Source organism: Carassius gibelio, chromosome A12 (assembly GCF_023724105.1).
Source record: "Carassius gibelio isolate Cgi1373 ecotype wild population from Czech Republic chromosome A12, carGib1.2-hapl.c, whole genome shotgun sequence".
Taxonomy (NCBI): domain Eukaryota; kingdom Metazoa; phylum Chordata; class Actinopteri; order Cypriniformes; family Cyprinidae; genus Carassius; species Carassius gibelio.
Genome location: NC_068382.1, coordinates 6,114,212 through 6,141,527, shown reverse-complemented (window position 1 = coordinate 6,141,527; position 27,316 = coordinate 6,114,212). Strand labels below are relative to the sequence as shown.

At 35.3% G+C, this 27,316-nt stretch overlaps 1 protein-coding gene across 2 annotated transcripts; it reads left to right on the top strand.

Annotated features, from left to right (window-relative positions):
* Window positions 1-1,015: 1,015 nt before the first annotated feature.
* On the top strand, window positions 1,016-16,730 carry cabcoco1 (ciliary associated calcium binding coiled-coil 1). Of its 2 annotated transcripts, XM_052611484.1 has the most exons (8): window positions 1,016-1,243; window positions 2,005-2,093; window positions 2,280-2,449; window positions 4,497-4,620; window positions 5,149-5,221; window positions 11,304-11,417; window positions 12,894-13,040; window positions 15,269-16,730. In XM_052611484.1, the coding sequence occupies exons 1-8, from the start codon at window positions 1,094-1,096 to the stop codon at window positions 15,356-15,358; spliced, it is 957 nt and encodes a 318-aa protein (XP_052467444.1). In that variant the 5' UTR covers window positions 1,016-1,093; the 3' UTR covers window positions 15,359-16,730. The 2 variants fall into 2 exon arrangements, with proteins under 2 accessions (XP_052467444.1, XP_052467443.1); XM_052611483.1 differs by lacking the exon at window positions 15,269-16,730 and having other exon boundaries at window positions 12,894-14,310.
* Window positions 16,731-27,316: the final 10,586 nt, after the last annotated feature.

Below are 27,316 nucleotides of genomic sequence, written 5' to 3'. Positions count from 1 at the left end.
GGCACTGTCGGTATACCAAAAGGCTATGGTGGGAAGTTTCTAAATTTATAAATAACAAATTAGATTGTAATTTTCTTTTGTTATACGAACATGTAATATTTGGTTTTTTACAATATGAAAAGAGTATGGAAAAGGAAGCGTATATTATTAATCTTTTGATTATTTTAGTTAAGTTTCATATTCATAGGTGCAAATTTACTAATCAGAATCCTTTATTTTCTGTGGTATTGAAAGATTTAGAAAATTATATGGTTTCCATTAAGGACAGTACAAACAAAAAAGCTGTTAAAACCATGTATTTGTTGAATAATTTTAAGATTTTGTGAAATGTCAAAGCCTTTAATTTTTTGTTTGGTCTATTGAGTTTTATTTCTATTCAATTTTTGTATTTTACATTTGTGTATCTTTAACCCTGGCATTTTATTTTATTTTCTATTTTTATTTTCTATTTTTATTCTTTTTTTGTATGTGTGTTCATTTTCTGTAATTGTTATTCTTGCAATAAAAAAAAAAAAAAAAAAAAAAAAAAAAAAAAAAAAACCTTGTAACTGGAGCCGTCACGTATCGCCTAATGTAATCTTGACTATCCGAAAACAACACGTTTGGTGGCCAATATGTATGTTTGCATGAATAATAAACAACTGATCAAATTAATCCACCCCATAAATACAGTATTAACAAACTTTGATGCAATAGGGTATTATTTAAAAATGAACATCCATCCAAAAACATCTACATTATTTCTGTCTCTTTCAAGTGTTAGTGTATATAATTAGTTGTATTTATAGGGGTTATTATAGCACAATTCTATAATAAGGAGGTATATTATAGAGACCCCCTGGACCTCTCAATGCCTGGCTTTGGCCATGGTTGTAATATCACGATATTGGTGTGTCCATTCAACCCGGAATATGAAAAACAACTCGCGGCAACAGAGTCACTGCTTTAGCCCAATTTTTGGCAAAATTGGAAATTGGAAAATTCCGTTCCACTCTCATGACGACATGATAGAGAAGCCGCCGAGCCGCTACGTTACATTCCATTGAAATCAATAGGATGATCCACTTCCACTTCGAGATGCACGTGAACACACATGCCCCACCTACTGTGGTTTCCAGGGCAACAGTATACAGACAACAACATGTCTGGAAGAGAGAGATCACGAGAGGGAGTCCGATCCGCTGAAAACTCAGGGAAGATCAAGAGAGGAGAAGAAACTGATAAAGATGATACTGAGCTCAGGGTATGTAAACCGCATGCCTATGAATTCAGTCATTCACTTGGGGTTTAGACGTTTTCTGTAGATCTATGATGAGGTGAGGTATCTAGCGTGCACCTCTGAAGAAGATCCATGCTAATCCACACAGAAGAAAAGAACACTTAAAAACTTGTATTAATAGCATTTTCAAAGATTTTAAATTGTATACAAATGTCTTAAAATGTAATTAAACTTTGATAAATTTAACTGTTGTTATATGGGGTAATAAAATCTCTAATGAAGTGTCAGACATAAAAAAAAAAATAAAAAATAAAAAAATCCTGGTCACATTTGACCATGATGTGGTGGTATGATGGTATGTTTTTTATATATTTCAATTTCAACTGTTACTCTTGATATCAAATCCAATAATAAATATAAAAGTACATAATGCACAAGATATCAAAAACCAAACACTGTCAGGGTAAATTTTAAATCCTCAACTATCACAGTATATGATTTCTATGATCATTAATAGATTTATGTGTGTTAATATTTTAACATCTGATTTTCAACAACATTCAGTTCTTAGACGGTGTCTGCAAAGCTACTAATTAAAACACCTGACTACTGTAGATATACTATAAAATATTGTGAAAATGAAATATAATAAAATATCATGAAACTTTCCTCTCAGATAACTCACACCATGGTTAATTTCAGACTTTCCATAAGGGTAGGGTTTATTTTGAATTACTGAATAATTAATTTCATGACAGTGTATTTTCTATTATCTCATATTCTAGGAAGTGAAAAAACCTTTTCCTCAGTGGGAACTTCTAAAGCAAGACCAAATAAATATTCTGCTCAGCCTGCCTGTGGACCAAGTGCAGCTGTAAGTTTACTAAAAAATTGTTTCTTTAAAATTTGTTCATCACATGTATTGCAGTTATTTTGAGCAACAACAGTATCATTAGTTGTCAGCTACTCTCATTATTAAATAATTCACATCTTTGTATCTAATTTACATATATTATATTTTAGATGTGACTTTCATGATATATATGTCTTGCATTTTAAGACAGTTTGAGGATATTCTGAATATCGAAAACCACCAAACATGTGTGAAAGAGGCTGCACTGTTGGAGTATTTTGTCAATGGATTTTGGTGGGCCAAAGAGATGAACTTTAATTCTCAGCAAATCTCATTTATCATGGCCCTTTTACAGCAACTACTTGACAACATAAAAAGTAAGTGGTGTTCTCTGAAATCAAGTTTTGTTTAGTTGGAAAGTTTACCATGGTTGCTACTTTAGGTCTAGTGTGCTTTAGAAATCCATTTAACCTAACACTAATTGAGAATCTGGTATGAGTTTACAAAGCATAGTACAGTTCCCTATCTGTCGTCACTGCGAGTTATGTCAAATGGCATATGAGGTCTCACTTGCAAGGCCGTTCTTCTCTGAGTTTAAGAGATGGCTAGTTGATTCTTCATGCTGATCCACATCCCGTTACTACGGGTATATAAGGGGATAGCATGCATCCACTCATTCAGATTTTTGCTTCGAATTCTGGTATTATAGATACAGTATATATTCGCTACAAAGCCATTCATCTTTGTGTTCGTGAAGAGCTGTTCCTGGTTGGTGTGACAGCGCAGTACAGCGGTGTCCCTGCAGCATTGATTCCCCTGGGCACTTCAGCTGAAAGAGCAGTTTTTCCTAAAAGAGCAAATCACGGACGATTCTCGTCTTTTTCAAGATGCAGTTTCGTCCATGTCCTTCTGGCTCTCTCTGTCGCCCCCTGTCTTCACGAAGGGCACGGAGGATCACAGGGACTTCGACAGAGAATGTCTCATCTAGGTAAGGAGTTAGACTCTGTGAGTATGATGGCACGTCTCACCAGGGAGTGTGCTCAGTCAGTTCTGAACTGAGTTCCTTCAGAGGCAGGACAGTGGTACCCCTAAAAATTTTCAGAAGCTCCTGGGGCATATGGCATCCGCAGCCGCAGTCACGCCATTTGGATTGCTTCATATGAGACCGCTTCAGCACTGGTTACACTCCAAAGTCTCGAGATGGGCATGGCGCCATGGTAAACTTCATGTCATCATCACACCGATGTGTCACTGCCTACTCAGCCTCTGGTAAGACCTTGCTTTTCTATGGACCGGGGTGGCCTTAGAACAAGTGTCCCGGCATGTTGTTGACAGATGCCTCCGAAACGTGGCTGAGGGGTGTCATGCAATGGGCAGGCAGCTTTGGGGTGTACACTGTGTCACTTCCTCTGGTCAGGGAGGAAGAGGAACAGGTCCTGTTGGTTGCGCCTTACTGGCCCACCCGGACCTGGTTTTCAGATCTCAGGTGCTCCTCGTGACAGCCAACCTCCTCTCTCGGGCTGGGCATCATATGGCACCCACGTCCAGATCTTTGGAACCTCCACGTGTGGACATGGCAGACCAATGTTATTTGCCACCAGCGGTGGTAGACACTATCACTCAGGTTAGAGCTCCCTCTACGAGGCAGGCCTATGCTTTGAAGTGGAGTCTGGGACCTCCTAGCATTTTTCGGTAAGTGAACAGTCCCTTGTGTTCAGGCTGGCCTACTCTCACATTGTCCTGAGACCCGGCCTGGATACACGCCCAAGGTTCCCACCACTCCCTTCCGAGACCAGGTGGTGAATCTGCAAGCACTTTCCCTGGAGGAGGCAGATCTAGCCTCGGAGTTGCTGTGTCCCGTAAGAGTGTTTTGCATATACGTGGACCGTACCCAGAGATTCAGAAGCACTGAGCAGCTCCTGGTTTACTTTGGAGGCCATCAGAAAGGGAAGGCTGTCTGGCCCACTGGATATTGGATGTCATCACTTGTCCCCATGGGGGTGAGGGGTCATTCTGCACAGAGTGTTGCCTCCTCCTATGCGCTGGCAGACATCTGTCGAGCTGCGAGGTGGGTGACACCTAACAACTTTGCAAGGTTTTACAACCATCATGTAGAGCCTGTTTCTTCCCGTGTGACACATCTTGTAGTGCCCGACAGATAGGGAACATCTCAGTTACGTATGTAACTTTAGTTACGTTGTCGCCTTATATACCCGTAGGCAGCATGCAAAATACACTAGCCAATTTTCATTGGGGTTTTCTCTTAAACTCAGAGATGATTGGCCTCCCAAGTGAGACCCCATATGTCATTCGACATAACGTCTCCGTTACCTCCATCACGGAACGAGGGTTACTTATGTAACCGAAACGATCCTTTGCCTGATTTACATCATTTTTTACAATACCTGTTGCATTTTATTTCAGACGAACATTCGTCATTTGCTGATAATTTCAAGAGATTTATCCAAACAGTACTTGCCAGTAAAGCCAGTTTTTTATTCACCACCACCGATCAAATCAAAGCCATCACAAATTACTTCAAGACCAGGTATGTCTCACAATGTCACATGGATAAGGTCATTTTAAACCCGTCGCACAATAATAATTGATGCAAGATGCTGCTTTGGTATAATTAATGTTATGCATAATTCATACAGCCACGGATTGTGAAGTATGCAGACTACAGTGGCGCATAATAAGCTGCATGGAAATCATCCATCTTTAAAAAAGCAAAACGAAAAAACACTGATTCACAGTGCTGAAAAATGACACACAGTATGGGTATCATAGCTGAGCATGATTGATTTCTCTGCTTACCTAAAAAGCCTCAGTAATGCACCCTTCATCAGACCAGTTGTCAGGGACATTAGACGTCATCAAAACAAATAATTCATCGACTCATTAGTCTGCTAACTTAAACTTGAAAGGACTTTTTGTTTTTAATAAAAACTAAAAGTTTGGAAGCTTAATGGTGACATGGTGTAATTTGTTCATAGCCTAAGAAAAAAAAAAATTCTAAATTGTCAACAACTGTGACAGTATTACAGGATCTCATGTATTCTTCATGTGTATAAAGTCTTTTCCAGCACTACAGACTATATGAATTACTGTTCAATCATAGAAGAGATGAGCAACTCCTGAAAATAGAGGTAAGATTCAGATTTATCTTTTTTTTCAGAAGAAAGAAAAATATACATGTTTGAAACAATATAAGTATAAATTTATTTATTTATATATATATATATATATATATATATATATATATATATATATATATATATATATACACACACACACACACACATACACACACACACACACACACACACACACTCACTAGCCACTTTATTAGGTACACCTTGCTAGTACTGGGTTGGACCCCCTTTTGCCTTCAAAACTGCCTTAATTCTTTCTGTTGTAAACATTACTCAGAGATTTTGGTCCATATTGACATGATAGCATCACACAGTTGCTGCAGATTTGTCAGGTGTGCTTCCGTGATGCTAATCTCTCGTTCCACCATATCCCAAAGATGGTGTATTAGATGGAGATCTGGTGACTGTGGTGGCCTTTTAGAGTAACGTGAGCTTATTTTCATGTTCAAGAAACCAGTCTGAGATGATTTGAGCTTTGTGACATGGTGCATTATCCTGCTGAAAGTAGCCATCAGAAGATAGGTACACTGTAGTCAAAAAGGGATGGACATGGTCAGCAACAATACTCAAGCAGGCTGTGGCGTTTAAACAATGCTCAGTTGGTATTAAAGGTCCCAAAGTGTGCCAAGAAAATATCCTCCACACAATTACACCACCGCCACCAGCCTGAACCGTTGAGACAAGGCAGGATGGATCCATGCTTTCTGTTCTTTACACCAAATTCTGCCCCTACCATCTGAATGTTGCAGCAGAAATCGAGACTCATCAGACCAGGTAACATATTTCCAATCTTTTATTGCCCAATTTTGGTGAGCCTGTGTGAATTGTAGCCTCCGTTTTCTGTTCTTAGCTGACAGGAGTGTGGTCAGGAGTGACAATGTGGTCTTCTGCTGCTGTAGCCCATCTGCTTCAGAGTTCAATCCGCTGTGTGTTCAGAGATGGCATTCTGCATAGCTTGGTAGTAACGAGTGGTTATTTGAGCTACTGTTGCCTTTCTATCATCTCTAACCAGCCTGCCCATTCTCCTCTGACCTCTGATATCAACAAGGCATTTTCATCCACACAACTGCCGCTGACTGGATATTTTCTCTTTTTCGGACCATTCTCGGTAAACCCTAGAGATGGTTGTGCATGAAAATCCCAGTAGATCAGCAGTTTTTGAAATACTCAGATACTCAAATACCAGCCCGTCAGGCACCAACAACCATCCACGTTCAAAGTCACTTAAATCCCCTTTCTACTCCATTCTGATGCTCGATCTTCGCCACATCTAGATGCCATCTAGATGACTTGCTGCCATGTGATTGGCTGATTATCAGATTTTGTTACCCAGCCACTGAACAGGTGTACCTAATAAAGTGGCTGATTGGCAGTGTATGTGTGGTATTTATATATATATACAGTACAGACCAAAAGTTTGGAAACATTACTATTTTTAATGTTTTTGAAAGAAGTTTCTTCTGCTCATCAAGCCTGCATTTATTTGATCAAAAATACAGAAAAAACTGTAATATTGTGAAATATTATTACAACTTAAAATAATAGTTTTCTAATTGAATATACTTTAAAAAAATAATTTATTCCTGTGATGCAAAGCTGAATTTTCAGCATCATTACTCCAGCCTTCAGTGTCACATGTAACATCCAGTCTATCACATGATCATTTAGAAATCATTCTAATATTCTGATTTATTATGAGCGTTGGAAACAGTTCTGCTGTCTAATATATTTGATGAATTTATCTTATGCTTATAAACGTGCAATATCCTTATATTTATTTGTTGACCCTCCATCCTAGAACATTCCTGCATCTCACTCAATCCTATTCCATTATCATTTATAGCACAATTGTTTATACACTTATTTATTTGCCAATTTGTAAATCTCTATTTTTTTTTTTATTTATTTTTTTTGTCTGTGTGTTGTTGTCTCTGTGTACTGGAAGCTTATGTCACTAAAACAAATTCCTTGTATGCGTAAGCATACTTGGCAATAAAGCTCTTTCTGATTCTGATTCTGATTCTGAATAAAAGGTTAAAAAGAACTGCATTTATTCAAAATAAAAATACAAATTCTAATAATATGTTTTCTTTACTATCACTTTTTATCAATTTAATACATCCTTGCTGAATAAAAGTATTGATTTTATTTAAAAAAAGGAAAAGAAAAAATTACTGACCCCAAATACTGACCAGTAGTGTATATTGGTATTACAAAATATTTATATTTTAAAAACTTCTTTTTTTTTCACTTTTTATTCATCAAAGTATCCTAAAAAAGTATCACATGTTCTGAAAAAATATTAAGCAGCAGAACTGTTTCCAACTTTGATAATGAATCATCATATTAGAATGATTTCTAAAGGATCATGTGATAATGATCCTAAAAATTCAGCTTTGCATCACAGAAATAAATGATCATTTAAAGTATAATACATTTAAAAACAATTATTTTAAATTGTAATAATATATCACAATATAATTTTTTTTCTGTATTTTTGATCAAATAAATGTAGGCTTCATGAGCAGAAGAAACTTCTTTCAAAAACATTAAAAATAGTAAAGTTTCCAAACTTTAGGTCTGTACTGTGTTGTGTGTGTATATATATATATATATATATATATATATATATATATATATATATATATATATATATATATATATATATATATATATATATATATACATATTGACACACACACACACACACACATGCATGCATATATTCATTTATTTTATTCATTCATTGATTTTTTCACTTTTGGGTGAAATATTATTGCTCATTGCCTAAAAGATTTATTAGGACAATGGTGATGTGAAATCAGCATATCTGAGTGGTTGTTTAGTTTAAATCACAAGTTCAGTCATGTTATCAGAGCTTGGCAGACTGTTTTTACATTCCACAGTATAAATGTTGCATTCATTATCGGTCAACTGTGCACTTTTCATCAACTCCAAAAAAAAAAAAAAAGTGTTTTAAGATGAGATAAAATAAAATTAGATAAAACAAAACTGAATTAGTTTAAATACTGTAATTACTTTTCAATCTGATTCTGAATTGTTAAATGACTTTCAGTTTTATGACAGTGAATCATTGTTCTCAAATTACATAAATGAAGAATAACCTACATAAAAAATAAATTAACTAAAGTACTCTGATTTCTGTTCTTCGACTTAAAGTCCATTCAACCAAATCTCCAATAGGGTCATAAAGGCATTGTAAAAGTCATTCATGTGGCTTCAAAGGTTTAATTCCATGTTATGAAATGATGAATGCTTTGTGTTTTTCTGGTGTTTTTCTATATGATACTTCATTTCCCCATGATTTCTTCACAGCACTGTTCATGTCCATTCATGTCACCTCCATACCGTTATCCTTCATTGCGGGAAACACTTATTATTCACGTTCTTTCTGAATTTCAGCTTGAGTGGAAAATCCATCTCCCATCAGATTTGCTCATCAATAATTAACATGCAATGATTGTGATCTGAGTTGAAATGTCAAGCCAGAGGAATATAACCAATCACTTCATTCCGCTTACATCAATATGTCTGCATACAGGGTACATCTGTACATCTAAGATCTGTAAAATTGGAAGTCTTGATTACATCAAACATCAAGGCACAGATTTGGCATCTGAATGGTGCTTTATGCTGTAGCATACAAATAATGAGAGCTTCAGTTGAGCATCTTACAGTGAACAGAGATCAAAAACAAAATCTAGGTCACTGATACAATGGCACCTCACACCATGTAAAAGAACAATTTTGAATTTGTTTTGAAAGAGACTTCAAAGCACATTTTGAATATAAATGTACTTGCTTTTTTCTCACAAATTGGAACCAGTTTATTGATTCAAGATGTTTTACGAATTACACAAAAGCAAAACAGGACAATGAATGAATTGAATTGCAGCAGGCGTTCTATTTTTACTCCTATTAAAATGATACTTTTGACATTAATTTGTTTATTGCTTGAGATGGAACAAGCACAAATCATGTCATTGGGAATAATGGGAAACAATGTAGTAATGAAAGAGCATTGTTCTACTCCCCTGCTTCAATTTGGCATTGTAATTATGTTTGGTATACAAACCACAAGACTCTTTGTTTTTGTTAGTGCACTAGTTTTGGGTTCTGGGTGAAGGGCCTCCTGCCAAATAAAGAGTAAAATGTTCCAGCCAGAGAAAATTTTACTCAACTGTTAATGCATAGGGTGACCATATGAGCCATTTTCCCAGGATGCGTCCTTGCAAGGATTTCTATATTGCCTAATACATCCAAAGTAGTTTGACCAATAACATGCAGGTATGGTACATAATCAACCAATCGTGGCATGTGAGAAGGTGAGATCTACAGAGAACGATCGAAGCTTTGCAAATACACATACATGTTAGGTGTTTGTTCGTTCATTCAACTTGAAGCGTCGCTGTGCACAGATCAATGTATGACACCAAAGTATCAAGAGAGTGATTTTAATGCATAAGGAGCCGTCTGCTCTACTCTCTATAGCTCTTATGAATGTCATACAATGATCGATCTGCACAGCACAAACAGCCAAAATCTAGATATTTTAGGCAATACAAAAATCCTGTCAAGGGAATTTTCCCTCATATGGTCACCCTATTAATGCAGACCTAAATCTTTTCAGATACACTTCACAAAATGAAGACAAAAATTTAATTTTTTACAGAATAACCAGCAAACTGTACACTATGCAACCATTACAAGACTACTCACCAAATAAATGAATGAGTAAAATATTGATTAAAGTTTTTTTTACATTTTACCTAGATATTTCATTGGCTCCAAAAATAGTTTTAATATTTATTTTGTATAGTCGACCAATCATCTTAAAATAAGCTGCAACAAGAACACCCTGCTTTAGGGCTACAACCCTAATGCATTACCAAGTAATTCATTACTGTAATTTAATTTCTTGTAAAAGTAAACTATGAGAATACTCTTATTTTTTTCTGTAACTTAATTGCAGAAACTTTTGATGTACTTGCATTAAATACTGTATAGACCTTATAATTGAAAATGCATGTTTTTAAATGCAAACTTATCCCTTTAAATACGTCCATCAGAAGAATAGTTTATGCAATTTTATATTATTTGTATTTTTTTTTTTTATTAAAAGAGCAGTTTCATGTCTATCATTGTATTGTTCAACTGCTTGAGTTTGACATGGGATATAGAAATGAATTAGTAATAAGTAATGCAATACTTTTTGAAGAAAATGCAGTACAGTTATCTAATTAATTAAATAGTTACTAGCTGCATCTAACAGTTATTTTTTATAATCAATTAATCTGATGATTAATTATTCAAGAAAAAACTTAATTAGGGAAAAAAACTGAAATCACTGAAAAAACTCATTAATAAGAAATTATTGTTTTAGTTAATAAATGTATTCATTATAATCGATTACTTGCTAAATTGTTATTCCACATCCTGCACAATGTTGTCTTCCAAACAATGTGCAGTTTGATGGCAATGCAAAAAAACATTGTGAATGTATCTGTGCAAATAATCATTATGTGCAAAAAGGGGTTGAAATTTAAACTGATTGCTTACCATTATAAAGTTAAATGCACTAATTTAGAAAAATGATAATAAGGAAAAAATCTCAGATTAAATGTTAACTGGTATGAGGTAGGAACATATTCCCTCATGTGAACATATTACATTTATGCTTTATTACGTTAGTCTCTTAACTGTTACTGCTCTCATAAAAATCCAATTACTTGTGTTACACAGAGAATTTTAAACTTACATTTAATTCTGTTGGGCTTCATCTGTTTGATACAAATAATTCTCTTAAAATTGCTTAGGACAACTTTGGTGATGAACTACTATAACAACTCTCTATAAAGAAGTGATGTGACAGACGAATATTTCTGATATTGTGATTATCATGATTCATTTGAAAAGTTGTCTCCTTATTGTCAGGCCCCTGTTGGCTTTATTTTGAAATAATGAGCCGCCAACATCTTTCTGTACTTAATGTTGCAGGAAATAATCTTCAGTGAGATTTTTAATGAATTTTAAAGGGTTGGCTCTTTTGTTTCAGAAATGCATTGAGGTGATCAACCCTGCTGAGTTTGCTGCCCCGCTGGAAGAAGGCATGCCCACTGATCTGTACTTCCATTACATGGCTCCCCCATGTGTCCAAACGCCTGAGCAGGTAAAAGCTTTCCTTTCCCGTCCAGCCCAGTCCTTGCTGTAATAATGGGTGAACTATCCAAAAGCATTCTGAAGTGTTTGGCTTGCAGTAAACTGTTGTATTCATTTTGTGGTTTAGACTTTGCTTGGAATTACCCTTTCAGAGAAGATGCGTTTCACATGTTTCTCATTTTCAGAGGAAACACAAATCTGCTTCCAAGTATGACTAACACTTTTCCTTAACAGACAGCTGGAGAACATAGACTGTACAGAGCAGAGGGAATCGTATATTATAACAGAAGGATTACATCACAGCACAATTCCTATCTTTATGGGGGGGTTTTCAGTCCCTTAGAGAATTTTCTTCTGCAAGTATTTCTGTATTAATGGATTCGTAATCATTTAATGAGTACAGAAAAAAAAATTATGTAGTATAGATACTGTATATAAAAATGTCCACACACTTCACCTTTAAGTATCTATTCACATTTACTCAAATCTGAGAACTGAAAAAAAAGACATGAAAATAAATAAGATCTTAAAAGTTATTGGAATTTATGTCAATATGCATTTATGTAGTTCCCCAGCATTAAGGTCAAAATATAATCTAAAACCCTGTTGTGCACAGTTCATTAGTGCATATTATTGAAAAATAAAAAAACATCCCCCAAACATGCCCATTATTAATGATTCAGTCAATTCCTGATTTTAAAATCATGTTCCATCCAACGTGTTATCTTGTTAAATATCCAGTTTTAATTGGACATATATCAGATTGCTGCAGTTAATCGGTTTCAAACTCTGTATTGCATATTTTAGAATATTTTAAGCTAGAATTACTTTTTGCATGTGCAATCTATATAAAATGATTTTTTTTTAAAGCCATAACCTTGGAAAATAAATGAAGATGCATTGGTCAAAAGGCGTGGGAACCCTGTCTGCTGCAGAATCTCATTAGAATGCACAGGGTGCCGTATCCAGGAAGTGCGTGCTGTTCTGAAAAAGGCCACATGTAGGCGCTGTGCCACTGCTTATGATTTTATGAATGACACAAGATACTCAGTTTGTTTGTGAAGTGTATGTTTTCTCACACGAGATACTCAGTTCTGCCTTCCCACATGAATGCTCTGGAAATTTCCCCACTAGTTCTCTGATGCAATGTTACATTATAAGAAATATTAATCACATCAGAGCAAATCTTGCTCTCAATGTGAATAACTAATAGGTGTTTTACTTAATCATGGTTTAATGTTTTAAAAATAAGGCCAAAACCTATACTCCAAAAAAAGGTTTTACATATTTAGATTTTGCATTACACATTAATTTTGCCTTTACACTTCCCAATTCCCAATTGACAAATAATTACTAAGAACTAAATGTGATTTATTTTTATTTTTTTAAGTAGTAGTATATTATTTTTTTCTGTTATAAGAAGGTAAATAAATAATGACAGAATTTTTACTTTTTTTTCTGAACTATTTCTGTTAATTGATCCTAGACCATTCAGGAATCTCACGAGGAGAATGTGGAAGAACCTGGAAAAGCTGAACTGGAAGAAAGTCCCGGGAATCAAGTGGGCTTCAGTGTGGAAGATGTTCGAGAGGCGCTGGGGGAAATGACCCAGGAGATGTTAGCAAAACTACAGGTATACACCCTTGAGCAACAACAAGCCTTCTCAGTTGCCTTATATAACCACGGCCTGTTTATAAGAAACAACATGCTGATCACTACCAACAGAGAGAACCAAAGAGAAAAAAAAACCTTTTTATTCGCTTGAGCCAGTTTCCACGAGAATAATATTCAAGGCTTGAGGGCAGGAATATCGCAGATAGCATTAATAAATCATCTTAAAAAACTAAGAAATGATTAACAGACTATGTATCAGACCAGTATTTCTGAAAATATCACAGTCTCCCACAAACCACCACCCACGGTGTGATTACAGCAAGACAAAAAATCCAATATTAAAACCTGAATAACGCTCTCCTGCTTAATGTCGTGGGTATTCTCTGCATAACGTAAAATACATTAGACAGCTGCCTGCAGATATCCTGATTAATTTTACGCTAGACTTAAGAAGGAATTGAATTACAGTGACTGCCAAGATTGGACAAAACAACCAGGCGGATTGCTAAATTGTCACAAGTTTTTACACGCCAAATGTTTTGGAGGTTTCAGACGGCAAAGGTTGCCGTAGGCTGTGCCGACAAGACCTGAATAGAGGAGGCTAGAAAGACATGAATCATTTTTCATTAATGATTATGGGGGTCATTCAATTCTTCTGCCATGTTCCATGAAGACCTACGTTTCAAGCCATGATTGAGCCTTTATTTTAAATGACAGATGTTCTGTAATATGAGAGCCACGTGTGAGCATCTTATATGTGAGTGATACGCTGAAGAAATTCTCCTGGGCTTTTCCTCTCTTTTATTGTCAGATGAAGGTCAGTTACATATATCACTTTGCTAAATATAACCTCATGCAAAATGTTTGGTAGAACTCTTGCTGGTTCTATTGAGTTGTTGTTGTCTTTCTATGCTAATTGTAAGCTTATATGGCTCATGGGAGCGTATGAAGTCACTGCGAAGCATGTTTAATATCACAGTCATCCATGTTCAGTTTGAAGTGTTTGCTACATTCATATTTATTCTTTTCCGTTGCCTATTTTTTTCATCGAATACTATCCTAGTTTCAAAAGTTCCCAGGAATGCCATAACTCTGTGGATCTCATCATACCTAATATGGTAGAAACACTGAAAATTACAAATGCTGGAATTACCGAGAATGACTTCCTTACCAATAACATTACCATTCCAGATGTGGACCAGAGGCACTCAGTATGCCTTTGTGCTGTGCGGGGAACTTCTCTGCACACAATGGGTTGTGTATTTTCATGTAAACCTGGAACATTGTGTACAAATGTGCATGAGTAAAATACATTGTTTTACAGTGAGTCAAAGATTCAGGACAAAATCAACAAGGGAAAATAAGTGGACTTTGGCATGAAGACAATCAAGTTTATTTTTTATTTTTTATTAAAAGAGAATTTTTCATTTTTATTTTTAAACATTGTGACACTATGTATTTTAATTTTTCGTTAACATTTTTGGTCATTTTATTCATAAGGGTTTATTTATTTATACAGTAATTCCCATTATTCTCAAAAGTGAATCTCATTGCCGTAATACATTATAAATCTATATTTATATAATAATACTACAAAACAGTCTTAATACTTTTGTGCAATCAGTAGAGCCTTTTTGTAGGATGATTATGTCTTTTTAGTAAAAAATAAACATTTTTTATATACTCTTTTGTTTTCTGTGAAATTTATTCACAAAGGTTTGTTTGTTTGTTTGTTTGTTTAGTAATTCCCATTATTCTCAAAGGTGAATCTCATTATTGTAATGTTTTAATTAATATTTATGCAATACTATAACACTAACAATGTATCTGTGTGTGTGTGTGTGAAATCAGTAGACTATTTTTAGAACGATCATAGAGTTTATTATTATTACTATTATTATTCTTTTAATTTTTACATTGGAACACTATATATTGTCATTTCTGTAATGTTTTTTGGGGCATTTTATACATGAGGGCTCATGGGTTTATTTAGTAATTCATTCCCATTATTCTCAAAGGTGAATCTAATTACTGTTAAACAGTATAAATCTGTATTCATACAATACTATAACAATAAAATTCTATGTAGACTCTAGAGTCTCTATACTAGAGTGAAACTAGTATCAATTAAAGGCTAAAAAATGAAATACTAACAATCCAGCCCGAGATTCACTCATCTAACTGCAATTTCCACCCTGGTTCGGTTTGATATTTTTATGAATGTACAAATTCTTGTGTGTTCAACAGGCCGACTTCACAGAGAGACTGCGAGTTCATGAGGAGACCTACATCTCGAGGTTAGAACGACTTCAGAAAGCCTCTTCCAAACAGCACTGATGAGATGCCAAGAGGATTTCCCACCAGTATTTACTAATTCAATCAGAACAAGTCTGAAAATAACACTGAATATGGCACTGGTGGTTTACACAGCCAAATACTCTTAATTTACTCTACATTTTATTCACTTCGGTTCTACTTATGTCAAGCAAAACTGCTTTATCAGTCTGTTCGATGCTGATAATAGATGAAATAAATGAATTTCTGGCATGCTTGATTTATTCAGCAGGATAAAATGATGCAGATGAAATTCGGGATCATATTCTTGGACGTCAAAGAGGGAACTGAATATCTAATTAACTTGTTTGGATAAGGTTTTTGTGGCATCTTTCCCACAAGTCATTAGCTGTCTGAAAGTAGCCCAGCGCTATGGCAACACTGTGTTACTCAGCCTAAATAGCTGAGTTGCCATATAAAGAGATGTATTATTAAAGCTGAATAGTGACTTTTTCCTCTGCATTTGAGAAAGCCCACATAAAACTATAAATATCCCCCGCAGTACATATGAGAGAATGCTGATCATCTCAGCTCTTATTTTCCATTTTCGCAGCACAATTATTTCACACCACAACGCACATTCTGCATACGGAAGATTATTGTTGTTATTATAAAGATGAATTATTAATTCATCTCATGTCAGTCCTATTATTTAAGGACTCAAACTCGCAGTTCAGATTTAATAGTTAACCAGCTTAGGATTGATGTTTAAAACCGGTCCATTTAATCAGTGCAATATCAAATTACAGCAATATTCCTCCATGCCTTTTTTTTTTTACAGCCTGTTGATTTAGCTCTTCATTAGCCTCTCCATCCCTGTGTTGACAGAGAAGTTAGAACATGTTCAAACATTCTTTTTGTTCTCGGACAAATTGATAGAGTGATTCCTGAGCCAAGAGCTGGATGACCTTTCAGCTCATACACAACAACAGTCCCGCTACATGGCCAATAGAGTTTATTAAAGAATGACTTCTTACTGGAGTGCTGTGGATCGGTTTTAAAGAGCCCACGGTGGCTCCAATCAAATGCTCTTTAGAATGAGATTTTCCTGCTAAGATGATTAGAAATTGTGTGTGTGAAGTAGTAGATCAAGGTTATGATGTAAACTAAACATGATAATGTTAAAACAAAAATCAATCATTCCTTGATTATATACTATATTATTAACAAGAACAGATTCACATAGAGGCTTGTTTCTGCCATAGGATAATAAAACAAAAAAGAAATGTCATTTTGACTTTTTATCTCACACTTTTTCGCAATTACATGAAGTCAGAATTGCGATATGTAAACTCAGAAACTCAAAAAAGCTGGAACTGTGAGATATATTTCATTTTATGCCTGTGCCAGGAACTTGTTTCTGTCGTTTAAAGAGGTCTTTAACAAATAAATTGCTTTAGAAACTTGATTTACTGTGATTATTTACTCATTTACGGTAATATTTTTTTAGTATATTACATTTTTGGGTATTGTGAGTTACCTTTTTTATTTTTTATTTCAGAATTGCAACAGAAGCGAGAGATAAACTCATAATTGTGAGATGTAAACTTGGAAAAACAGAAGTATATTCAGAAGTTTAAGAGTTTATAACTCTTATAACTTCTAAAGTCTGTGAGATATAAACTAAAATTTGCAAGAATAAAAAGTCATAATTACCTTTGTAATTTTTTTTTCTAAATCTGTGTTAGAACCATATTTTTTCACTAATAATTGGCTTCAGAAACTTTATTTACCAATTTACTATATTTAATTAAAACATTAAATTAAATTAATGCATTTAGCAGACACTTTTATCTAAAGCGACTTATAGTGCATTCAGGCTATCAATTTTTACCTATCATGTGTTCCCGGAGAATCGAACCCCCAACATTGCGCTTAATAACGCAATGCGCTACCAATTGAGCTACAGGAATACTGATTACTTTTTTTTTTTACATTAATTTAGAATTTATTATCTAATTAGTAATAAATAAGAATATAATAAATGATTATATATTATTTACTGATGATTTAAAACTAATGTTAATTATTGTTACACTTTTACAGCCATTAATAAAGCATTTCAGAACTTTCCTAATGAGACATGCATGGCTGCACTCTTTGGTCCACTTAATCTTGGGAATGATGTCACTTTAAATAAGAATAAATAATGAATATGTCTGTGTTACAAGATGTTTTACTCTTTTAAACGTAGCATTTTTTCTTCAGCGGATGCCGGCAACAATCATGTTTTCATTTGCAATCTTCGCTAGATCGAAATAGATTAAAACCTTTCATTGTACAAAATCAAGCTAATTAGAAGTGAGGATACAGTTGCTGCCAAACGATTGTGTATCTTTGCTGAGTGATTAAAAATTTTGAACATTTGATGATGTGATGATTTATAGCTTTAATCATCCCCATAATAGCTGGAAGGAGTCTGATTTGCTGGCAGCAGATTTTTTTTCCATGGTACTTATTTCATAACAACCCCACTTCGAGAATAAGAAAGCTTTACTGTTGACACATCGTAACGCAGCCCAGGATGCTTTGCTTTCTATTAAGTTAAGCAGAACATAAATGGAGGACAATAACAAGAGCAGATGGGATCATCTTGTTGTGTCTCACTATTGAATTTGTTGTGCTGTGGCAGAACCAAAATCACTTTTCCTACATCTGCCGAAATCCAGATTTCCCCCTCTCTTTTGAGAGTGCTATTAATTGAAATCAAATGCTTTTCCGAGCACTCTCTTTGCATATGGTTGCATAACTGTGGTGCCCTGTGAACCTGACCTGACACAGTCAAAATGACAGGCTCAGGTTTGCCTACAGAATGAGGCGTCGTAAAGAAATGGCCGTATCTTGTGCCACATGGTAAAGCCCAGCACTGATACTATCTTCTGAGAAAGAGAACTTAATAAAGTGTAAAGGGTAAGAGGCACTAAGAGTGGAAATGAATGAGGACAGTTTTGTAAGAAAGCAGAATGTTAAGCTAATCATTTTATAAAAGCGCTAACGGTCAACATTAACATTCTTTTATTTGAATCATCAAGGTTTTAAGCATTACATTGTCATGGCAACAATGATTCAAAATTCACTTACATTGTAACCCAGAGTTTTTACTAAATTAATTAGTTGGTAATTATGCCACAAGTACTAGGAATAGTTCATGCATCAAACATTTTCTCACCATCAGGCCATCCAAGTGTGTTTATTAATCAGAACAGATTTGGAGAAATTAGCATTACATCACTTGCTCACCAGTGAATCTTTTGCAGTGAATGGGTGCCATCAGAATGAGAGTATCTAAACAGCTGATAAAAACATCACAAGTAATTGACAAAACTCCAGTCAATCACTTAATATCTTGTGAAGTGAAAAAAAGCATGCATGTTTGTAATAAAAATCCAACAAGATGTTTTTTTTTTACTTGCTTCCTCCTTATGGGGGAAGTTGTGGCCTAATGGTTAGAGAGTTTGACTCCTAATACTAAGGTTGTGGGTTTGAGTCTCGTGCTGGCAATACCATGACTGAAGTCCCCTTGAGCAAGGCATCGAAACCCCAACTGCTCCCCGGGCGCCGCAGCATAAACGGCTGCCCACTGCTCCGGGTGTGTGTTCACGGTGTGTGTGTGTTCACTGCTCAGTGTGTGTGCACTTCGGATGGGTTAAATGCAAAGCACAAATTCTGAGTATGGGTCACTGAATGTCACTTTTCACTTTCCAGATAAAATACCTCTATTCATAATATTCCTTTCTCCAGTAAAAAGTCATGTCGTCTGAATCAGGAGAGAAATATGCACAGATCAAGCACTATTTACAAGCAACAACAGTACAAAAACAATTTTAAATAAATTTGTCTGTGGATTTTGATGCGAGAGGACAACAGGCTTTTTCACTCTGGAAAGCATCATTGTGGATTATGGACTAACATTTTGGTCAGAAGCGACAGTTGAAACTCTTTAATGATGGATTGTTTCTTATAAACATGGAACTTTTTACGTCACAAGACATAAGTTGATGGGCTGGATTGGTCAGGATTGTTTGTGGATTATTGTGATGTTTTTATCAGCTGTTTGGACTCTCATTCTGACGGCACCCATTCACTACAGAGGATGCACTGCTAAGCAAATGATGTAATGGTAAATTACAATATCTTGGATGGCCTGAGGGTGACTAAATTAAAAAAAATTCGGTGAACGATTCTTTTAAAGAGTTGAAAATTAATGTTGTCATGTTTCAAACCAAAATTTTTATGAATCTTCTTGCACCACTTTTCAATATAGCAGTTTATAATTCATCAAAGCACCATATAAATACCATTTAAGAAGTCAATATGACTTGAGCTCTATATTCAAAGTCATATGACAGTTTTAAGTCACTTTTCTGTCGGTTTGGTCACGTCACATTGATGCCATGACATTGTTGAAAGTGATTGGAAAAAATCAGATTACAGGTGTGACATGATAGTGAGTAAATAGGGACATTTCTGGGTAAACATTTCCTTTCACAGAAAGGAAGTATCTTAAAAGAGGTGGAGATGAGTCCAATTATCTGTCAACTTCAATATAATACAGCCCTGAGAAAACTAAATTGAATTTCTTCCCTTACCTTTGCCACAGAAATTATATGAGATGTGAAGAAAGCGAAGCTGTGTGTTGAAGGCAGCTGTCATTATCCTTTTTTGCTCTGCTGTCAGGGCTGGCTCGTTTTGGCATAAAACTCTTCAGGCGATGTAATATACGTAGCAATTTTGCTGCATTACAGAGAAAAGAGACAAAGTAAAACATTTTTACAAGTTAAAAGGATAAATTAGGATGGAAATGATTTAAGAGCCAGCATTTGGTCTTAGTCCTGGAACCAGATGTTAGATTTTCCTGCATTGGAAGAAAGTTACGGGGGTTATCCAGAATTCTTGACTGGTAGCCTCTTGGCTTTCCACACATTCCTAAATTGCCATGTAATTTAAGGCCTTGTTTTCATTGCAAAATAGCGCGGCGCGTTCAATTCGGTGCGGTTACAGTTGTGTTACAGAACACAAAAATAATGTTTGCTTTGTTCGAGGAAACCAGGAGCAATTGCTGTTCTGCGCTGGTAATAAATGTGGCGGACAGTGCAGTAAAACTCTTTTCAAGTGAACAGGTTTAGTGCTTTGACTAGATTGTTTTGTCAGCTCTATACCCATGCAAATGTTTAAGAGCGCCCGGCCTTGTTTGCATTAAACTCATGACATTTCAACCGCTTTTCCCCATATCATTTACATAAGAATAGTTCCACTTAAGAAACCTGAGACTTAAACATGAACAATATGGTTCCTCTCGGTTTCAACAGAACTCAATAATAACAGCCCATTATCTTCAAGAGTAGTTTATATTCATTTGGAGTCCTGGTGGGCACCATTAATGTTGCTTACATAATGAAATACATTGAATCTTTTGGGCTCATTGTATAAATCATTAATTTCCCACTGCAGTGCAAGAAAAAGTATATCAACCCCACCCTGTTGTTTCATTTTGAAAAGAATCATTTTGTTGCTTTAGATTCGTCTTATCTGGAGCGATACTGTGTGTTTGTCTGCACTGGTTTCAAGTGAAATAAGAAAAAGAAAGAGAATAGTTGCAAAGGTCAGGTTTTATTGACAGAACTATCACAGGAATGCACCGTGTCAGACACGGTGTGAAATGCACCGGTGGTGCACATATAAAATGTCATATCCCGTAGTTCCTGGCTGTTGTTCTGAAATTTCTGCTGTGTGAATTGTTTGATTTGATTGAACTTATTCTTTGCATATCAAATGGAAGGTCAGGATCTTGCGAGCAGCACTTAGTCTCACAGATAAGATAAACTAAGCCCATTGTGTTTGAATCTGTCCAGTAGATGTGATACATTATCTTCATCTAAGGCCAGCTTGTTCACTTAACACTTTATGTTTGCTGTCAATAAAGCCAAGACCTATAAAAAAGGTCGCTGTACCACAATTCTGGTGCTTTATGAGAGCAGCGTCACGGCCACAGTGCTGTGTAACACATCATTCGTACTATGACTGCAAACAAGTACAGCCATGCATGCTGGTAGTGATGTCAGACAGACAGTTTATATACAAAAGACAAACAATATAAATGATGAGGAAAGCTGTCAGAGTGAAAACCTTATTGTCAAAAAGTAAACAATAAAATTATGAAATAGAAATTCAAATACATGCACACATAAAATATTATGTGGTAGTAATAATAATAATGTTTGAAATGTTCAAAAATGAAAAATGTATGATAATTATTACAGGAATAGTATTTAATAATAATACATTTCTATTATTATTATAAAATAAAAATAAACTATATAATATCAATAATATTAATTTATTATAATTATTGTAATTATTATAAAATAAAAAGAATTAACATAGGATATACATAATTTTATGTTAATTACATAATACAAGAATTATAAGAAATAAGAAAATCCAAATAAAACAATTATTATTGCAGTAATTTTATTATTATTATGTTAATTACTTTATGCAATTATTACAAAATAAGAAAATGCTAATAAAATAATTATAATTGCAGTAATTATAAATGTCATTATATAATAGTTTGTACTCTTATTAAGATTATATGTATATGTAAGTATATGTTTGTGTGTATGACAAAAACTAAAACCACTTTTTAAAAACTTAATTTTTAAAATAAAATAATCCATAAAAACAATGTGTATATATATATATATATATATATATATATATATATATATATATATATATATATATATATATATATATATATAAAACATTTTTTTACACTATTTTTTCCAACATTTCTCATTTTTGTTAAGTTTAACTTAGACATTATATATATATATATATATATATATATATATATATATATATATATATATATATATATATATATATATATATATATATATATATATATATATAAACATTTAAAAAATAATTATAATATATATATTGCCAAGTATGGTAACCCATGCTCGGAATTGGTGCTCTGCATTTAACCCATCCAAGTGCACACACACACAGCAGTGAGAAGTGAACACACCGTGACACACACCCGGAGCAGTGGGCAGCTATAGATCCAGCAACTGGGGGTTCAGTGTCTTGATCAAGGGCACTTCAGTCATGGATACTGAGGGTGGAAGAGAGCGTTTTTTTTTCATTCACTCCCTCCACCTACAACTCCTGCCAGCAACGAGACTCGAACCGGTGACCTTCTACTAGATTGGTTCTCTAACCATTAGGCCTCAGCTGCACCATATATATAAAATAATCTTTGAAACCAGTATACAAAACCACATCTAGAGAATAAAACATATTTGTGAAATTAGACTTTTGATTCAAACCCTGATAGCTGTAGAAATACAGGCCATAAGCCAACTAGCCCCGGCCTGTATTCATGTGTTGCAAATGTACTTCTCATGTTCTAATCAGCATTATGATCAGTCCCAGAATGACCCCGTCGGCTGTCTGCAGGGACTCAGGGGAGCGGTTTGAAGCCTTTTCATGTGTGTTGCAACCATTGACTATGCATGTGAGTGGGTGTTTGTTCATGTCACAACCAGCGACGGTAATGAGAAATATTTGCCTTTTTCCAAACTGGTGCAGTATTAGCAGCACCTCAAACGGACAAGGATAGACTGACATGAAACACGATAAGTACGTGCTGTATAATTGAATGTGAAATTTTATACCGCCTTCTATAGCAAGTCCCAGCACTGCTGGTTCCTCTGCCGTTTCAAGGCTGCAACATTTTGTTTAATCCATTCTGGGTGTGATAATGTTAAGGTTCATATAATGCAAAGCAGCGTTTTGCCTCAGTGACAGATGAAACGTGTTGTATAACAGGCTGAATAATGTATTTTTAATATCACTCCTTAAAGCATAGGAGCTCCATTGTAAGGAGTGTGAATTATGCAGAACCTTCAGTATTATTTGAACTGTATGGTAATGGCTGTATCCAGTGGCTTCGACATTAGCGTATTCACCTCGTGCTCAGAACATGATAGTGCTCGATCATTCGCAGCCAAATCTTAAAAAATAAAACAACGTCTCCAATTAGTTGCCTTTCAAAGCCTGGGCCTTTTTGCAGTAATGCAGTAAAAGCCATTATGTGGCTGGATGATAGAAAGCAAGTGCTGCTAGAGGAACAGACATGGATATTGATCTAATATTATCAGCCCAGTGTCATATTCCCCAATGCACAAATTGATGCTTGCCAGCAAACAGATTTTTTTTTTTCAGACTCGTTCTGTAAACTGTGTCGAATTAAGTGGGCAAGTATTTTAGAATTATTTCTTCTTTCTTCTCGATTGCTCTTAAAGAAACAGTTCACCCAAAATAAAGGTCATGCTCTCATGTCAAACCAAACTTTTATGACGGATTCATACAGGATGTCATTATATCTCTCAAATCTCATGAAGTCTCAAGAAACTTCACACTGATTTTGACAACATTGGTTCTTACACGTCTTGCGACTGATCGTGAATTGGTGATGTTTTGAATTGAACGTAAGCCTGCATAAATTTGAGAGCTCTTTAGGTATACAAGGAGTGAATGTGTGCATATTTTTAAATAAAATATTATTTGCAAATAGTTCTAATTGATTAACGTAAAATGGTAACATCAAAAAAAAAAATACAATCCAAAATATCTTTTAACATCACTCAATCAGTATAAAAGTTTAATACACCTTCCGCAAAAACAATGGTCCCTGTTTGTGTGAGGAAATATTCTCACTCATTCTTGGGGATTTTGCCAGTGAAAATTTGCTAAACAAAGGTAGTTCTTTTTTATTTGTGTAAGTAAGTAAACATTTTTAAAGCGCTTTTAAAAACAAAGTTTCCAAGTGCTTAACAATTAAAAGATCAGTACAGAAACGAAATTCAAAAAATACCATCAAAATTAAGAAAAAGGGATACTACGCCCCAAAATGAAAATTTTGTCATTAATCACTTACCCCCATGTTGTTCCAAACCCCTAAAAGCTATGTTCGTCTTCGGAACAAAATTTAAAAACTTTTGGAAGGAAGAAAGTTACACTATCAAGTTCCAGAAAAGTAAGAAAAGCATTTTCAGAATAGTCCATCTTCCATCAGTGGTTCAACCGTAACATTATGAAGCGACGAGAATACTTTTTGTACGTGAATAAAACAAAAATAACGACTTCATTCAACAATTTTTCTCCTCTGTGTCTCTCCACATAAGCGTAGCGGCATTTTGGAGAATATGGGCTGGACGCAGGCAGCTTATGCACTTCTGTCTCAGGATGCACTGTTTCCCTTTCAAATCACAGCGTAAATAAACATAGAAAACATATCCTTGTGGAGCAGCATTTCTGGCTTTTCTGGGCCTTGACAGTGTAACTTACTTGGAAGTATATGGGACCGTCACAAGCCTCCCGGTTTTCTTCCAAAATCTGTTAAATTGTGTTCCGAGGATGACAAAGCTTTTATGGGTTTGGAACAACATCGTGATTAAAGACAAAATTTTCATTTTGGGGTGGAGTATCCCTTTAAGAAGAGACTTAAAAAAGGTTACAGTAGGATTCTGCCTAATATCTCCAGGCAGGGAATTCCATAGCTTAGGTGCATGGATAGCAAAAGCGTGGTTACCTTTTGGTAAACCATTAATTTTTGATTTTGGAACCATTAATAGGGTCATGTAAAGGTGTTTTTTTTCTTTCTTTCTCCTTTTTTTCTTCCATTTTCCACCGTCAGATGTCTATCATGCTCTGTCTGTCTGGTGATCTTTCTGAGCTCATGTCCGCGACCTTTCAGAGCTGCAGTATGCTGCTGTAGGAAGTGTGGTAGTACTACCCTGCTCTTAGTACAAAAGACTTCTGCACTGAAAAATTGATGTTTGGTAGTTTGTGAGGTGGAAATGTGCTTGAATTGAGCCTGTGCTGCCTTTTGGCTCAATTTAACCATTTTAAACCGCCTTACAAATGTTTAAACCAGCATTGATATTTTCTTTTGAAATGAACTTTAACGACATTTTGAAGGGCTTGTCTTTTTACAAAAAAATATAATAAAGTAGTTGTTGTTAATAATAAAATAATAAAATTGTATAGTTATGATAATAAACAAACAACAGTTAATAGCTATTCCTAATACTAAGAGCGAAAATAATGAAGTGACGACAACAACATGATTTTCTGATAATGTAATTTTTGTTACTTTCTATTTGGTTGATGATAGGGCTGCACGATATAATTTCAGCATCGATATCGTGATGTGCACATCTGTGATAGTCACATCGCAGGATGTGCGATGTTTTCCTCACACACAGACACGATATGATCATGCGCGTTTAGTCAGTAAATCTGGTTCCGTGATTAGCTGCTTTCAAATGGAGTGGCATTTAATAGACAGAGCCGTAGATCACGGACAAGCTACGCAATATCTCGTTCATTCTCAAAGTCAGTTCATCTGCAATAATGAACGCGATATTGAATAGCTTGTCAGTGATCTACTGCTGTCTATTAAATGCTGCTCCATTTGAAAACAGGTGATGGCAATTTTCTGGCTTTTCTGGGCCTTGACAGTGTAACTTACTTGGAAGTATATGGGACCGTCACAAGCCTCCCGGTTTTCTTCCAAAATCTGTTAAATTGTGTTCCGAGGATGACAAAGCTTTTATGGGTTTGGAACAACATCGTGATTAAAGACAAAATTTTCATTTTGGGGTGGAGTATCCCTTTAAGAAGAGACTTAAAAAAGGTTACAGTAGGATTCTGCCTAATATCTCCAGGCAGGGAATTCCATAGCTTAGGTGCATGGATAGCAAAAGCGTGGTTACCTTTTGGTAAACCATTAATTTTTGATTTTGGAACCATTAATAGGGTCTTATTGGAGGATCTCAAGCAGCGATTAAAGATACAATTTGTAAGATATCTGCAGTAAAATATCCAAAACCCACTAGGCTAGTGTTATATATTTTGTCCAGCTGATTACTAACAATTTCTCTAATGTTTTCAACTACTTGTAAATTATGAGAAAATTCCCATTCTAAACAGTGACACGGGGCAGTGCAGTCACCTGTCACTGACGTTAGTTACCCTTTGTTACCGCCTTTACTGATGTAGAAACCACATGACAACAGTGTGTGGACAAATGTGGAAGTAGTAGCGTCCAGCAAACCGCTAGCTTGCTTCAAGCAGTTACTTATTTACTTCTTCTAGCACGTTTTATGTTGGATTGTGTTACTTATTTATGGAACATAATTACTGTTTACCATTTGCCACTGGTTCTGTAGACAAGGACAGCACCCGTAAATGTAAGCGTATGGGCCAACCAAAAGACCCAAGAAGAGTTTGGGACGAGAGAAGAGAAAGAGCGAGGATAAATATTGGTGTTGAATTTTCTAGATGGAGAGAGCTTCGCGACAAACTTCAACTAGAAAGAGATGCCGATCTCGCTTGTGTTTTACTCGACAGGTGAGTTGCTTGATTTGTATCTTTACAGAAAATGTATCCTATTATAATAACGATCAACAAGATTAGTATTATGGGGCATACACGGCAAACGCGGGGCATCGCGTCTCTAGACCATCGCGAGGACGCGTCTTTGCACTGACTTTGTATGCAACGTTAATCTACTCGCGCAAATCATTGAACTCGCGTTTTGTTATGTATTTAGTTGTAAATTATGTTATTATAAATTATGACATCAAACACAACATTTATAAAACTTTATCCCATCCGTTAAGTCCATGATTTATCTTTCCATCTGATTGCAGTTGTGTAGAAGACAACAAATCCCATCATTCCACACTCTTTCTTAGCGTCATCAAACCACGCGATTGTTATTGTTTAGGTAGTGCGCCCTCTAGTGGCAGGTCCTACAACCTGTACCTTTAAGCGCATAAGGAAATCATAAATCACAAATAAAGTAAGGAGCCTGACCCTTCAAGACCTTAAAAACAAGCAACAAAATCTTAAAATAAATTCTAAAGCTCACAAGCAACC

Bases quoted from the DNA above. Each gene is read 5' to 3' on its own strand.
- cabcoco1 (XM_052611483.1), top strand. From the start codon at position 1,094: ATGCCCCACCTACTGTGGTTTCCAGGGCAACAGTATACAGACAACAAC. The intron at 1,244-2,004 runs GTATGTAAACCG...CTCATATTCTAG, and splicing joins AAGATGATACTGAGCTCAGG to GAAGTGAAAAAACCTTTTCC. The intron at 11,418-12,893 runs GTAAAAGCTTTC...AATTGATCCTAG, and splicing joins GTGTCCAAACGCCTGAGCAG to ACCATTCAGGAATCTCACGA.